The 15,891-nt window shown below is 49.8% G+C and overlaps 1 protein-coding gene across 1 annotated transcript in view; it reads right to left on the bottom strand.

Moving 5' to 3' along the window:
• The window catches only part of Chc (clathrin heavy chain), a 35,231-nt gene that overhangs the window by 15,640 nt on the left and 3,700 nt on the right, over positions 1 to 15,891 (bottom strand). The window contains exons 2-5 of the mRNA XM_077679192.1: positions 8,873 to 9,230; positions 7,927 to 8,045; positions 7,670 to 7,831; positions 327 to 2,063 (exon numbers count right to left, since the gene is read on the bottom strand). Of these exons, the coding sequence (XP_077535318.1) occupies positions 327 to 2,063; positions 7,670 to 7,831; positions 7,927 to 8,045; positions 8,873 to 9,230 (2,376 nt within the window). The remainder of the gene's footprint in view (positions 1 to 326; positions 2,064 to 7,669; positions 7,832 to 7,926; positions 8,046 to 8,872; positions 9,231 to 15,891) is intronic.

The following is a 15,891-nucleotide window of genomic DNA, read 5'->3' as shown; positions in this document are numbered from 1 at the left end:
GAAAAAATGCTATTTTCGCGTCGAATCTTGGCCGATTTTAGCGGGCGTCGGTGCTATAAATTGATATTATGGCTCAAATACGTACTCCTGGGTCTTTATATTTTGCTAACCGGTAGAAAAATAGCTCTACTTTCCGAAAATGGCGATTTCTAAAAATCGATTTTTTGGCCAAATTTCGGGATTCCAAGACCCGCGTCTCCCCTTAAGGCATAGGAAACGGATAGGCAGGTTGCGAGGGGCAAGTGGACACTAATCGATACTATTCCGCCCCTACAAATCCTGCACCCACAGGGGGTGGGTTCCGACCTCTGTTTGCAACAGCTCACCTTCTGGACGTAGATCTCGATGTACTTCTGGAGGGAGTTGCGGTAGAGGTAGAGCACGAGGTCGTGGACGAAGTCGAAGCGGTCGCACACGATGATCAGCGGCAGCTGGTCGGTGAGCTTGGCCTCCTTGAGGAAGTTCTTGACGCGCTCGGCGTTGTAGCAGTTGCTCTCGCGGCAGATGCGCTCCACCTCCTTGATCTGGCCCGTCTTGCAGGCCGCCTGGATGTACTTGAAGTGCACCTCCGGGTCCTGGCTGAAGTTGACGATGGAGCCGAGGAAGTAGAAGAGGCCCTCGTACGACTTGAACGACTCGAACAGGTCGATCAGGGCCGCCGTGGTCAGCTGCTCATGGTACTTGGTGGCCACCTGCACGCTGATCTGCAGGTTCTGGCGCAGGTTGTGCGTCAGCATGGCACGCAGGCACTCCAGCGAGTCCTCCACCGACAGGGAGCCGAAGTAGTTGACGAGCCAGTCGGCGCTCAGCAGGTGCGTGTGCACGATGGCCCGCTTGATGTCGTACAGGTCCGTGTAGTGCTCCAGGGCACGCTGCAGCAGGCCCGCCTTCTCGCACAGCTGGGCAACGTGGGCGCGGTCGTAGTGGGTGAACATCTGGTTGCCCAGGATGGCGTCGGCCACCTGCGGCGCCGTCATCAGGTTCATCTCAAGCAGGCGCGTCTGCAGGGCCCCCTCCGAGGGCCGGTTGTTCTTCAGCGCGTCCAGCAGGAAGGCCGTGCACTGCTGCACCAGGTTGGACTCCATGAAGACGTCCACGATGTGGCCGATGTCGGCCAGGGGCTCCTCGTCCTGTACCAGCATCTGGGCGAAGGCCGTGCCCTGGTCGGGGCTCAGCCGCATCACCTGCCGCAGCAGGAGCACGTAGTCGGGTGTGTAGCCGACCTTCTTGGCGTACAGCACGATCTTCTGGAACTGGCCCGTCTCGGCAAAGCACTGGATCACCTTGGCGGGCACGTTGGCCCGCAGGTAGACCGACAGGGCGAGGGTGGGGTCCACCTGCTTGACGAGGTCGCCCAGCTCCTCAGAGCACTCGAGCTTGTCGTCCTTGAGCCACTTCTCGAGCAGCTGCTTGCGGCCCTGCTGCAGCACGGGCCGGCAGAGCTCCAGCGACTCGTACTTGTTGAGCTGGCCCTGGTCCAGCAGGATGCCGAAGTACTGCAGCAGCGGGGACGTCTGGCCCGGCTGGTTGGGCACCTGCTGGAAGCGCTGGATCGTCTGGGGCGTGCGCAGCACCCCCCGGGGGGCGTTGGCCGCCACCTTGGCCGCCTCCGAGTACTGGCCCGCGCTGAACAGGGTGTTGAAGCGCACTACGAAGAGGTCCTCGGCGCCGGCCAGGTTGTTGCGCACGGCCATGCGCAGCGCCAGGTCGGGGTTCTGCAGCACGCTGGTGATGTAGGGGATGATGTTCTCCTCCTCGACGCTCACCGAGAGCACCTGGCCCTTGCGGTTGACGCCGATGATGCCCGAGGAGGCCTCGTGGGGCGCGGTGACGAAGATGGTGTCGGCCGAGATGCGGTTCATGTAGATGCACGTGCCGGACTCCAGGTCGTAGAGGTGCACGTAGCCGTACTTGGTGATGAGGAACACCACGTCATGCTTGGGGCTCGTCTGCATGGCCACAGGGAAGTCGTTCTGCGCCTCGGGCGGGAAGAACACGTCCACCGCCTTCTTCGGGTACGGCTGGTTGCCCGCCGCAGGCTGGCCCACCTCAATCACGTGCAGCTGCGCCGTTCAGAGGGAGGGACGGTCAGTGAGGCTTGCTCGGCTAGCATTCACATGTGCATCAGGATAGCATCAGGTGATCTCCAACAACACGATCAATGGGCAGCCCAACTACGACGCTGCTACCAGAGCAAAGGCAATGGAGGAGGCAGCACTAACTATGCAGGACTGTGGTCAATAAGCACAATGAATTCAAGTACAGGCACTCAGAAAAAAACCCTTAAATGATAGAACTAAACGTCTGAGAAAGCACACTCCAGGGCACAGAAATAACAGCAGGCTGTCAACACCTGCCTGGTCTGCCCAGTGAAAACAGCTATGTACAGTACAATAAAACGTAGTTACACAAGAGACATTCGGTCATAAGAGACATTTGAAAATGGCTTGGTTAGTTTTCCTATGTTCGAAATGTTAGCAACATTGCATACAAGAGACATGAGTACGGGAGACACACTAAGGGGAACTAAGGGCAACTTTTTAGCTCCCTAGAGTAACTTCGTCTACAGTAGACACTTATTAACTCTTTCGTTACCATGCCTATTCAAATCTATCACCGGTTTTCAATGATTTATATTGCCTATTTCGACATGTTGTAGTCTTTTCTCATACACCTACTGTGGCCAGTGGCTAGTCTAGGCACTGCACTTTTAGAATCAGTTTAAATTTTCCTGCTCCGGCGACATTAAGATTTTTTACCGCCTATCTACGCCTTACTTCTGCACTAACAGCTTCCACTTTAAGTCAAAAGATAACACCAAGTCGCCGGGATCAGTTCAGACAGCAGAACGCTTCCGAATGGCCTTGAAGACCGCCAGCTGTTCACCGGCCAGTTTCAGTTTCATACGAGGGTACAGTTAAACCTCGATGTAACTAAGTCGGTAAAATTCGTAATTTACTTCGTTACATAAATATTTCGCCACATTGAAATTCGCGGTTATAATAAAGTGTTCATCCCGTGAAGCGCTTCTTGCAAAAGAAAACGTGGCGCGCATATACGGCCGGCGCACTGTTTCTGTTTCTATAGGAGCTTAATCGTCTGTGAGGGCATCAGCGTGAACCGCATGGTGCGTTTTGTCCCCACAAAAATGCGCCCCCCCGCAAGCCTTAGGCGCGCTGATACAGTCGCGGGAACCACCCGCACGATGCGGGTAGCTCCAGCGACTGCTTCTGACCGCTCGCTGAAACGCAACTCGAGGGGCAAACGAGAGGGGCATGCGAGCAAAAAAGCCGATAACGTGAGCGAAATTTTCCCTGTAAGACTTCATATGCGCTGCTTACGAAAGCGCCCATCAAAAATCCTCCGCGGTGGTAAGCCGCGGAGCCGGCATCCCCGAGCGCTTTGAACCTCCCGCCATAGTCCGTGCACTTCCCCATTGGCGAAACTGGTCAGGCTCCTCCCACTGCTGCGCGCAGTGCAAGTCACTTCCCTGGTTCAGCCGCCACCCGCGCACAATCGCGGATGCGGGTGTGAAAAAGAAAACACGCGAGCAAGGCTCAAAGATTCACAAATGCTTGCTGGAGCAATGAAACAAAACAAGCATGAGCGAACTCAAACGAAGGGCAAAGCGGCGGCATGCGGCAATGGTGGCAACGCCAAAGGAGATTAGGCCACCGCAGAGGATATTTGATGGGCGCTTTCGTAAGCGGCACGTACGACGTTTACAGTGAAAATTTCGTCCACACTATCCGCTTTTTTTCTCGCGTGCCCCTCGAATTGTGTTTCAGCGAGCGGTTAGAAGCGGTCGCTGGAGCTACCCGCATCGCGCGGGTGGCCTCCGCAGCTGGGTCAGCGCACCTGTGGCTTGCGGCGGGACGCGTTTTGAGTTTTTGCGGGAAGAAAACGCTCCATTCAGTTAACGCTGATGCCCGCATAGACGATTAAGCTCCGACAGAAACAGAAACAGTGCGCCAGCCGTGTATGCACGCCACGCAGTTTGTAGGCAAGGGGCTCACTCACAGACTCCGGCTCGCTGCATCCGCGGCATTGGGCGGCCCGTGTCGCCGTTCGCGTTTTATTGAGTCCCCATTTCGGCGCTTCCGTCTCCCAAAATCTACCTCTACAACCTAAATTTCGTGCCTAGTTCTCCATGAAACTTCGTTACATTGAAATTCTGGCAAACGGGACTTCCTTACAGAGAGGGTGAAAATACATGGTGTGCATACACTTGAAGTTACAGAAAATTCCGTGGTTCGTTACATCGAGAGTTTCGTTACACTGAAGTTCGTTGCATCGAGGTTTAACTGTATTTCCGGAGGTCTTGTGTCGCTGCTTAGTAAAACTGTATTCTGAATTTGTTTCTTTTCGAAACTGTTAGGTGGCGCTGCAATATAGTAGGCTCGTAGTGCTGAACTCGCTTCATAGCACGACGGCGGCTTGGTGAAAGCTTTCTGGGCACTATTCTACCGCATCGTACCTTACTCCTGCAAGCAGGGCTGCCATAGCGAGTCAGAACATGATTTTTCGGATTTTTTTCGCATTGCTTGCTTACCTTCAATATTGTGCTGGTCCTAATCATTAACAAGGTGTTTTTACATCATGTGGAGGCTAATTTGAGGCCTTTAATAATGTCAAACCACCAAATTTCTTCAAGAATTACGCGGCTTGACCACACAATTCTTCAGCTTGAAAGCCATATTAAGAGAGATTGTCCATCTGCGGCCCTCATTAATCAGCTCTGTATTTAAAGTCTTTCTCTCACCCTTTGCCAGTATATTTCACGACTAAATATGCGCCTATCCCCAAGTGCAGGTTTACGCGTGGCTTAACTCTTTCACGACGGCGCCATAGGCGATCGGAAGCCGGCGTCCGATGATTTTAAATCTCCCGCAAAATCTGAAACCCGCGCTCCACAGACAACTATCGCCATCTGGTGTGTTCATTGGCAACGTCTCTTTCAATTTCGGTTTCGTTTGTTTATGTGTCTCGTGTGGTGGCGGCGTAGCAAGAGTAATTTGAACCGAAGGGGGAGGGGAGGAGGAGGAAAAATGGCGTTCGGTTCGCGCCGCGCTCCGCACAGTCGGACTGCTGTAGCAAGCACTTCGGCTGCTCCTGCTGTCGATTTTTCTGATTCCAGCAGCAGTGAGGGATCAAGCAATGATGTGGGATCTTCAGATTTCAGTTAGGAAGACGAAGCTCCGGTTCAGGTGCCTCGAACTTCAACAAGCGCTGGCAGGTAATTTCGTTGTGACTCCGCGCTGTATTTATAAACAAAACGTGCTTCTTATCTGACGACTGCGGTTTTGATTTTGTGTTTAGGGTCTCGAGAACGTACGGGCGGGATATTTTGCCAAATGCACCGCGCCGTATCGCGCTATCACCTTCAACTCGTGTCAGATTAGCGCTGCAGGGTTCAGGTGCGATGCTTGTCGAGAGCGCTCGATTTTTTTTTTTCTTGTTTTTTACCACCGAACTGATAAGGATTTTGTGCGAGGTCACAAAAGAGTATACCGTAATTACCTGGCTCTAACGCGCACCCAATTTTCCTGACAAAAAACCGAAAAAACTTGCACCTCCGATTGTAACGCGCATGGAACTGTGTGAGCAAGAAAAACAAATGCGATAGAAACGGGTGATTTATTTCCCGAAGTAATCTCACTCATCTCACTCCTCGTCGCTCTCCGCTGACCACAAGATCTCGTCCTCGGTGCCGTCAAGCACGTTCGCGATGCCACACTTCTGAACGAACGTTCAACCATGGTCGATGGGATCGTGGCCCACGCCTCACACGCCCATCCCGCGAGCTTCTCCAGAGGCGCACGCTTCAGCCGACCGCTCGTTTTGAACACGTGAGAGCCGCTGCTGCCATTGCTGTTATCAAGCGCGCAAGTGGAACGATCTGACTATTTGTATGAACTCCGATGGAAAAGCCTAAGCGCCTATGCTTCCTGCGTGCGAAAAATTGTTGCTAAAAGCTTCAGCGCCATCTTGACATGGCGATGGTGATGGGTGGGACGAAATTTTCGCTGTTTCGGTTTCGGTTTCAAATCCGATTCTAGCGCGCATGTGATTTTTCTACCTATATTTCTGGAAAAAAAGTGCGCGTTATAATCAGGTAAGTACGGTACTTGGATGCACATTTTACAGACTCACTCACCCTTGAGTGCCCTCGCGGCGTGGCACAGCCGTCAGTTGCGCTAGGTTGACGGGCCCTCAAAAATCCAAAACTTGGTGTAGACTGTTGATTTATATATTGAATCATAGCCAAGGAACGTAGGAACAATTTGTATATCTTAAAATACCTGAAATAATTTTTAGTCTCGGTAAAAGTGCCGATTTGTGTTTTTAGTATACTTTTCTTGGGGGCTTTTTTCTGATTACTTCACAAATAAACTGTAAGTAATTGTACTTTTAACAAAACTGATGCTTTGTGTTTCGAAGAGCAATCTATAAGCTACAATTTCATGCATAGCAAGATTACGTGTGTCCAGTAGCTCAAGAGAAGAAAAACGTTTTGTGGAAGCACTTAAAATCGGCCATTTTTCCGCCGTAACGAAAGAGTTAATGCCGTTACTGATGACACACCCGTCGTGGTGGTGGGAGATTTAAGTGTGGGAGTCATTGCTCAATGCGCCCTGTCAGCTGAACTTGCACTCAAGCGGTTTCGATTCGGGTTGGCGTGTTGCACAAGCAATAACATTCCTACGACTGGGCAGCGAAATGGACACCCACATGCGTGTCCACTGGTATAGAGGTCTTAGCCCTCGAGATGTTAACTCAATGAAACGGACGCACATCACTTGCTTGGAGGAAGAGTGGAAACTAAAGAAGTGCCAGCCTGAACAGATGTGTGAATGGGCGTGAAAACAATGGAAAGCCACTCCACTGCCATCGCCATTACCGCCTTAAGTTCCAGCTGGTCGAGTAGCTGCGAATCCCTCCTGGAAAACAGCAACTGGCCCGCTTGGAATGTCGACGTGGGCCAATATCACTTTTGCAGCTTAAAGGGCTTTCAGAGTGACATGTTCAACAGCGTCTTCCACTTCTAAGAATCCACTCATGACCGGTAGCAAATTTATGCGTGCATAGGTTAGAAGTGGAAGGAGGGGGCGGACACGCGCAGCTATAAGTTTCCTGCCGTTACTGATGACATGTCCGTTGTGTTGGCGCGAGGTTTAAACGCGACCGTAAAACAGTCCAATGCGACCTGTCCAGTGTCCTCAGTGGTAAAGTAGATTGGGTTGGTGTGTTACACGAAGAGTAAGACACCTACGACGCAAGAAGGAAGGAGTCAGCTCTACGTTTGTTTGCTAGGAACTGAGCTCGGGTCATTCCAAATTTCATTCAGGTAATTGACTAGGAAGTATGCGCAGTCGTAAATTACAAGAACTTTTTTTTCTCGTGTACTCCGTGGAGGGCGTGCAGCTTCGCAGGTCATCCTTCAGAGTGGAAGGGCATTAATTATGTTTTTAATGACAATACTTCCACAGCTTCCACAACTATTGCCTGCAAAGGATGACATGAGACAGCTGCTGCCGCAGGGTTGAAAAACCGTTCCCTCGTCTACCACAGTCAGTAGGAATGGCCTTCACTCCTTCTGCACACTCCCGATAGTAGAGATGACAGCCCATGCTGTCATGCACACAGCACACATAGGAAGGCAGCATACCTTGCCCCCGTGGGCTGACCGGACGGCGAAGCAGAACAGGGTGGAGGGCTCCGTGTTGCCCTCAAGCTTGAACTGGGCGAAGGCGGCCGCATGGCCCTCAATGGGCTGGCTCACTTTGCGCTCCATGGAGTAGAGCTGCATGGCCCCCGCTACCCGGTTTTGCTGCACACAATGGAGAGGGGGAGAGTGCACGTTACCACCAGGCGCACACACCCATTTACGAGGGTTTCAATGCAGACAATGGCAAGGCGGCGCACCTGGGCAGAGATGCCGATGAGCAGGAGCCACTGGATCTTGGCGTCCGTCCGGTAGTTGATGATCTGGCAGCCGGCCAGGCTCGAGTGCCGGTCAAACATCTTCTGGGGCTGCGAGTCTCCTGCACACACAGAAGGCAAGGCCCCATGACCCTGTTACACAGCGTTCCCTTTCGACACACAGCCGAGCAACTCGCCTACACCGATGACCCCATTAGCTTGACGAAGAGCAGGAAAAACTACCGAGAAGCCCTACACAAACTTGCTGTACACTATTTACCCCAGTCTGAATGTTTCAGGCTGCAGCCCTTACCTTATTACCACAACCACACAAAGGACACTACCTCTAACCAGAGTTGCTCACTATACAACAGTTGCAGAACTTTTCGTAGGCCCCAATCATCAAAAACCGGTCCACGGTTGGCCCCTGAGCACGGGTAGCAAACAGGGCCAAGTATGGGGCAAGCTGACCAGCCGGCCATATGCCGACAGAAAGTACTCAAGCACTCGTGGCTGCTGCTGAAAGTCGCAAAAAAGATGTCGAAACATACGACAGCATTACAGAGAAATAGAAGTGGTAGCCTATTCCAGGAAGCCTTGTGATGAGCGGGCAGCCTTCACCCTGGAGGCCAAAAGTGTCTGGACATCCAGATTGCTGTTAGTCACCAGGTGCTCACACAGCTCAGGGGTGGGAAGTGGGGATGGAAGAGGAGTAATTTCATGTTTCCTCATTTGGACAGCAAGCTTTACTTGATTAAACTGTGCTATTAACCGACCGTTAAGCAAAGTTCACTTTTTGTCCCCTAGGTGCCGCAACCACACACTTGCCCCTCTCAGCTTCACCAAAGCAGCAGGGGTGTTTGCGCCAACCAGATACCAGAGCATAGTTTCACAACCAGTGCACGTTCAGGAACCCTCGTCCAGCCTGGAAAGAATGCTAGGCGCTCACCCTCCATGCTCCAGTGGTAGACGGCCCCCTCGGTGACCAGGGCGATGGTGTTGACATTGATCCACTTCCAGAAGACCACGTCCTCGGTCATGGTGTGCGCCTTGACCTTGCTCTTCATCTCGATGTTGAAGATCTGCAGGGTGCGCGACGCCTTGAGGGCGATCACCCGCGACGCCGGGTTCATGATGGCCGAGTCAGCCGAGATGGGCCGCCGGATGGGGCTCGTGGGCGTGGCCATGTCCACAATGACCACCTGCGCTGCGTCGCCCACCTTCTCGCGCACGCAGATGAACTTGTCCGACTCCATGGTGAGCGTGTTGAAGCCCACGTTGGCCGCATTGATCCCGATGTTGGTGAGCTGCGATCCAGGGGGGGGGAGGCAAACCATGAGGGGGGGGACGGCTCTCTTGACACCACTCTTTGTATGCACAAAACAATTTACAAATTTCAACTACGGGGCCCATTCTGCACAAATAGGGCTCCGGTGGAGTGACAACTGTACCAAACATCCCCCTGCCTGCGACACATGTGGCCACAAATGTGGATGTACACTGGCTGCAAATGCGGGGGACAGACCAAGAAAAACTGCATGCGAGTGCTATCTAGGAGTAGATGCACAGCAGATAGCAAGACTACGTCGGCACAACAAACTGACCGATCTTCGGGTTCTGATGATCGCCTTATCGCTGCTTTTGATTAACTCCTAATTAAAAAGTCTGAAACAGAATTTCATAATCCTCAACTGTCACCAGCATTCGGCAACACTCACTCGCCCACCACAGAAAGGCAAGAGTGAGAAGCTCACAGTTCACGCAAGCAAAGAGACTTCACATAGACCAAGACTGCCACACCCTAAGTCACTATGCCATGAGCGGTTTCTACCAGTTTAGCCTTTGCAGCAAATGAATCACTCATTTTGGAAACACTAAGCTGCCAATTCCAGTGTCACTGGGGTTTGCATACTGTTTACTCCTTTCAAATTCAAACAAACAAAAAAGCACCTATCTGCGCAGAGGTAGTGATGCACCGTAGATACACCAGTGTGGCACCTTACAACTGCTCCTTTGGAACTGACAGTAAAATTGCACTGGTACATCCAACGTAACCCTGGGATGGCCATGTGCTGCTCAAAATTTAAGGGGGGACACTGGTCTTCGGACATTTGTTATTTTTTAACCTATGTGCTTGAGATTTACACACTGAGTGTATTTCAACATCCTGAGCACAAATATGCAGTCAGTTTTCCTCTATGGGGTGTAAGTTTAGAGTTGTGCAACATGTTATGCCACTCCGTTTCGGGCAATTTTTTCATTATGTACCTATGAAATACTCAAATAGCTTTTATCCCTTTGTGCTCTAGAAGGACCAGGGAGTGCAACTATACCACTGCAGTAATTTTAGCATGGTTTCTGCAAACACTGTAAACTTGTTAAATGTCAGGTCATGGATTAGCAATGCTTTCGTAAAACGGACGGCATAAAATCTTGTGCCAGCAAAAAGACATTCTATATTATTGTGGTTTTATTGCACTGTTCAGTTCATAAGCTTTCAAATGCAGCAAAAATGATGTAAATCGAACCAGTACATCCCAAGATATTGTACCCGACAGCTGACCATGTGGGAAAAAAATTGGTTCTGAAAAAACAGGGCACAAAGTTTGCAAACATAGGCAAAAATGGTCATTTAGGAGACTTCAAAGGGTAACAGCTTTGTGAATACTTATGATACAGCTATGATATTTTGCAGGTACATTCTTTGGGACCTGTAGACTGCAAATAAAATTAATACAGAAAATTGATTTTTTGGCAATTTTTCGGTCCTAAAGACCAGTGTCCCTTAAAGGAGTACTGACACGAAATTTCAGTGTTGTTTTTTTCCCTGCTCTGGGTGCCTACCATATCAGATTGGCACATTAGATGGTCAATCGCAGCATTAATTATTACAGCCTCATTTATCCGTGTCACTTTCGGTTTCAACAAAACGAACACCGGGGCAGCTGCCATTACAGACGGCATTCCTGACGTCACCATTATTGTTGCACCACTGCCAGTCTGGATGCACGCTTAAGTGTGTGTGCAACGCCCAGACTAGCTGTGGTCTCCATCATCTCCATACACCCGAACAGCACCAAGTCGGTCCCAAAAATGACGCAAACATGCACGGTGGAGCAGTGCGCACCAACCGCAGCCAGCGCGTTGGCCACGTCATGGGAGCCCTACCGTGGGCAGTTTGGGGCCAGGAGTAGATAAAGTCATGCTGATGCCGACGCTGAAAGGGTATCAGTTCTGGGCTTTCTTGTGTGGGCAAAGATTAAAATGAATTTAAAATATGTTATACTGAGAAGTTACTGTTGAAACTTGCTGGCAGATATCTCTATATAAAAAGGAAGCGCTTCACATAGTTACCTTAGCTTTTAAATTTCGAGTCAGTACTACTTTTAACCCGTTGTCCCAACAATGCAACGCAAGGGTGTTGGGGTTCAATTTCGCGGGTTTTTTTTTTCACTGCGACGCACGCGCATTCTTTGTAAATATGATCCGCCATCTCATGAAGGATAGCACACACTATATTTCCATGCATGATACACCTTGAGGGATAAGTGAACTTTGTAAAAGCTTCAGCACCGGCCTTCTGGATCCCAGAGAATTCTCAGTTGCACATTGTTCGCTGAGGAGCACGGCCACTTTTTCAACATGTGCGTTTTACGCTGGTGCATTTAGTGAAAGCGATGATGACTTCACAGTGAAGAAGAGTTTTACGTGCCTCCATCAGATAGTGATGACAGTGATAGTGATGACAGAAGAGAGGGCTCAAATGTCAGCAAAGAAGTTTCGTGCAGAATGCCAGAGAAAAAACAAATATCCTGCAAGTTTCTTTCACAGTTTGTTTTTCTCCGCAGCACCGGAAACAGGCAAAAATATGTTCGGATCGGGACAGCTGGAAAGTGGGTAAAGGTTTTTTACTGAAAAGGGTTAGAGTCAAAACTGGTGGTTTGGAGGACAAAATCTACACCGAAGTTATAAAGCCCAAAGTGAAAGTTGCACAGGCTGTTTTCCAACCTTTTCAGAACACCAGCCACAGTAGCCAGGAGCCGTATGCACAACTTTGTTCCCATTAACAAGAACACAGCCATTGAACCACTCTGGCAACTCCTTGAAACAGGCCCAGTTGTTTTTGCAGTCTCCCCTTCAGGTAAGACAAGAACGCTAGGGCAAGCATACACCAACTTCTTTTGCATATGAATGCCATAACAGCTCGCCCTAAAACCATGACAGCCCACAGTAGACAAAAAGTGCGGTGAAACTATTGTGGTGCTCGCTTAGATTCATTCCTCTTTATCAACAAACTTGCGAACCTAATAAAAAGAAATCCCGGGCCATCTCCACTAGCGTGAAACATGAAGATGGTCGAAGCATGCAGTGTACAAGTGTATTTAAAGGGACACTGAAGTGATTTGTAAACAATGCGGGATTACGAGCGCAAACTGTAGTCCGGAGTCCCTGGGCCCTGTTTCGACCACTCTGTGCGCGTTTACGCGAATTTATTTAGTAGAAAAATCAATTCGAAAATGCTGTCCTCCTCTCTTTACGCTCGCCCATTTTCTGTGGCGTTTTCGTGTGACGTCAGCAGGAGAGGAGCTGACAATTGGCTGCGCTACTGCACGGCTCGCCGACCTTCCGCGACCGAGTCAGTCGGCCCACCATTTAGTCCGCCGGCCGCCAACGGGTCGTCGCAATTCGCTCGATCAGTTGAAACTAAGCCACAACACGTTTGGGAATGGAAGAATGCACCTTTATTTACTTCGTTAGTTTGTACACTGTATCTAGCTCCAAGTCAAGGTCGTTTCACACAAGCGCTGCACAAGCGCACATGCGACGCTTCGCTGACTGGTACGCCAGTAGGGAAATATAAGGCCTCTTGAAGGGGGAGAAGAGTGAGCGAAGTCAATATAGGTACTAAGGAAATAAAATCAACTGATATTTTTACCGTACAGCGTAAAACTAGGGTGCGGGAAGCACTTTTTTGCGCTGGGCGAACAAGCAGAGCGGTCAGCAAAACGACTACGCATCTGCGAACGCTTTCCCCGTCTACGAAATGCAATTGCTAGACGTGAGCTATTGTGGAAACTCGGGGGATGCTTACTGCACAAGTGCAATACAACAAATAGTCACCTAAGCTGCTTGAAATACTAAAACTAAATAAAAGTGTAAACTGGTTATACATTATACACCTTATCTTTTCCATCGCCGCCAGCAGCCCCCTGTGGCCTAGTCGTCTGGGGTGCTAGGTATGTCATCGCAAGTGTTTTGCCAGTCACAAGTTCGAATCGCCGCGGGTACATGCTTTTTTTTTTACGAGTTAACTTTTTTTGTTTTTCGCCGATGTTTTCTATACTGAGTTCACCTTTATTTTTGGGCTGCAACGTTCATTGCTCCATGAACTAGTCCACAGAACTCGCGCAGGCTGGCACTGCCGCGCTAGCGAGTTCTCGTTGGCGTGCTGTTGCCATAAGCACCGACTGCTTGCGGGCAGTGGGCACAGGCCAGAATCAACAGACCCTTGGCCTGGTGCGAACACGCTTTTTACGATACAGGCATGAGCGAGGCACGCTCCAAATATGGGGGAAAAGCGCATGCATTTGAGCGTCTGCGGGGACGCGGAGGGCGTTCATGCACTGCGTAGGCCTCAGATAGTGAATGCTATGATTCCAAGCCGTCCTGGGAGGCTTATCTTGTGCATTTTACAGCCGACAACATGGCAGGAGCGCGGTACTACGATAACTGGGATATTGAGAATGCCCATCCAACGACGCCATCGAATGTCAAATATGTTGTTTTACAGACCGAAACCGAAACTTGTTTGATTGCTAACCTTGGGCATCGTCCAATCACGGCGCCCCCTCCTCCCAACGTCACAGCTTAGTTTGTGCGGCCGCCGCAAACCGCACATGGTAGTTTTTCTTCTTTCGCGCTTTGTAAAATAATTACCGATTTGTCAACCGGATAAACGATGAAAAGTGTGCTAATTTGAGCCAGTCTACACAGTGCAAGCAAGAACGAGAGCTTGACAAATTCACTTCAGTGTCCCTTTAAAGACTAATCCTTCTCTTGCCACACGGCACGCACTGATATACGCAGCAGCCCAATTACCAAGACTGAGAAGTGAAATTTGAAACGAAGAACCGCAAATTTTAAAGCTAGAGCGAGTCAAGTATGGAACGAAATAGAAGCAAGCAAGCAAGTGCAAGCGAAAACGAGTGTCCCAGTGTGTTCTTTTAGCAGGCGTTATTGCCTATGGAGATGAAACGTTCTAGCGCAAGGCGTTGGAAATTGAGTGTCCCGGTGCGTTCGTTCAGTACGTGCTAAGTTCTAGCCCGAGGCGTTGGAAAACCAGTGTCCCCGTGTTAGTACTGTGACCACACAAGAATACGACAAACAACGACATGAGATGCCGACAGCTCAAGCCCCTAAGGTGCTTTTGCACCTAACAAGTCTGGCTGGCTGGGTCTGAGATGCACAGCAAGAGAACAGCCATGCACAACCCCCTGCCAATACAACTCCTGACAGAGGCTACTAACGACCCTAGCTAGAGACCTTCCTTCAAGAGGAAATTATTTTCTGCCTCAAAGTGGTTTACAAAAGGACAGCCACTGACCACATCCACGGCACATCCACCTACATAACCCACGCAACAACGTTGTCACTTGAAGCCCCAAGAGCCACTCCTCTTTGGGTGCCACCCAGATTTGCCCTGGCAAATGGCTCGAGTGAAATCGTCCGGCCATTGTGCAGCCAGCAACGCATCAATCATAGAAAGACATTCTTCAGCAGCTAGCGAGGGGGAGAAGAGTGCACTGTTCCCAGCATTTTCACTCAACCCCTTTGATTTCTGCGAGCCAGATTAGGAAATTGCCTTGCCAGCAACAGACAGTGATAACAAGTCCAACAGACAATCGCGAGATAAGGGTTCCTGGATCAAGTGCCAATAAAGCACAGCGCGGCGGAATTTCAGCCGCAGCCGATTTCATTAGACTTCCTATCTAATCTGTGCAGTTACACAGGATAAGCTAAGATGAATCTCTAAAGATATTCTTTCACAGTCTGCAAGTAAAACACTAAAAGATACGCAGTGAAAGCACTTATAAACTTGAATGCACATCCAGTGAGCCTTAGTGACACCAAATCTGTATGTCAAGTTTTTTCTTTTTCTCTGATGTGTCCATACTACTATACTACCCCATAAAGTAAAAGTGGCAAACACGCTGATAATGAATTGCAGCCCCATTCATGGCATCAACTTCAGTTTCGGCCACCGAGATCATGGGGAAAAGTGAGGAGGGTGCTAGGGACATTTCCTGTCCAAGCAAGCCGCCATCTGTCTTTGCTTCCGTTCTCAATTGCCTCAATGCCTGATCCCCCTTGCTGAACAAAATATTTCTCCCACATCCAGCTAGTGACACTGGCCAGAGTTCAGGCCAGTAAAGCATAAGAGGACAAAAAACGCCACAAGCCCCACCAAAAATTTTATTTTCTGCAATTTTCTTCCATGCAGGGGTTATCAGTTTCATTACTAATATGCCTGCCTAAGAGGGTAAGGACAGGTCGATTGTTTGACAGGCCAGAAGCTTATCACACTTCCCTAAGCGAGCCCAATGTCACAAAGCAACTGGGCTATGCTGATTTCCCTATTTCAAAACTGGCAATCATATCAATTTAAAATTGGCCAATGTTTGATGCTTGTAATCATAAGAAGGCATGTTTATAGAACCATATCGGTGTTTATAAATCAAACTTTAGTGTCAGTAATCGTTTACCAAGATCGCAACCACCCCAGCACAGCGGCTATTTTAACGGCCTCGCACAAATTTTACACAAACCAAAGCTACGGGAACCACTGGTTCAACATGAGATATCTGGCCCTGAACTGAAATTATGAACCCAACACCAAGTGAAAAATCCACCACTTTCAAGGCACCCGCATTATCAAACAAACCCCTCTGGTTCATTTTTCCTGCTACT

Source organism: Haemaphysalis longicornis, unplaced genomic scaffold, assembly GCF_048455015.1.
Source record: "Haemaphysalis longicornis isolate Haplotype H1 unplaced genomic scaffold, Haemaphysalis longicornis Haplotype H1 scaffold_7, whole genome shotgun sequence".
NCBI lineage: Eukaryota > Metazoa > Arthropoda > Arachnida > Ixodida > Ixodidae > Haemaphysalis > Haemaphysalis longicornis.
The sequence above is the reverse complement of the archived record's forward strand: the minus strand, read 5'-3'. Positions and strand labels throughout refer to the sequence as shown.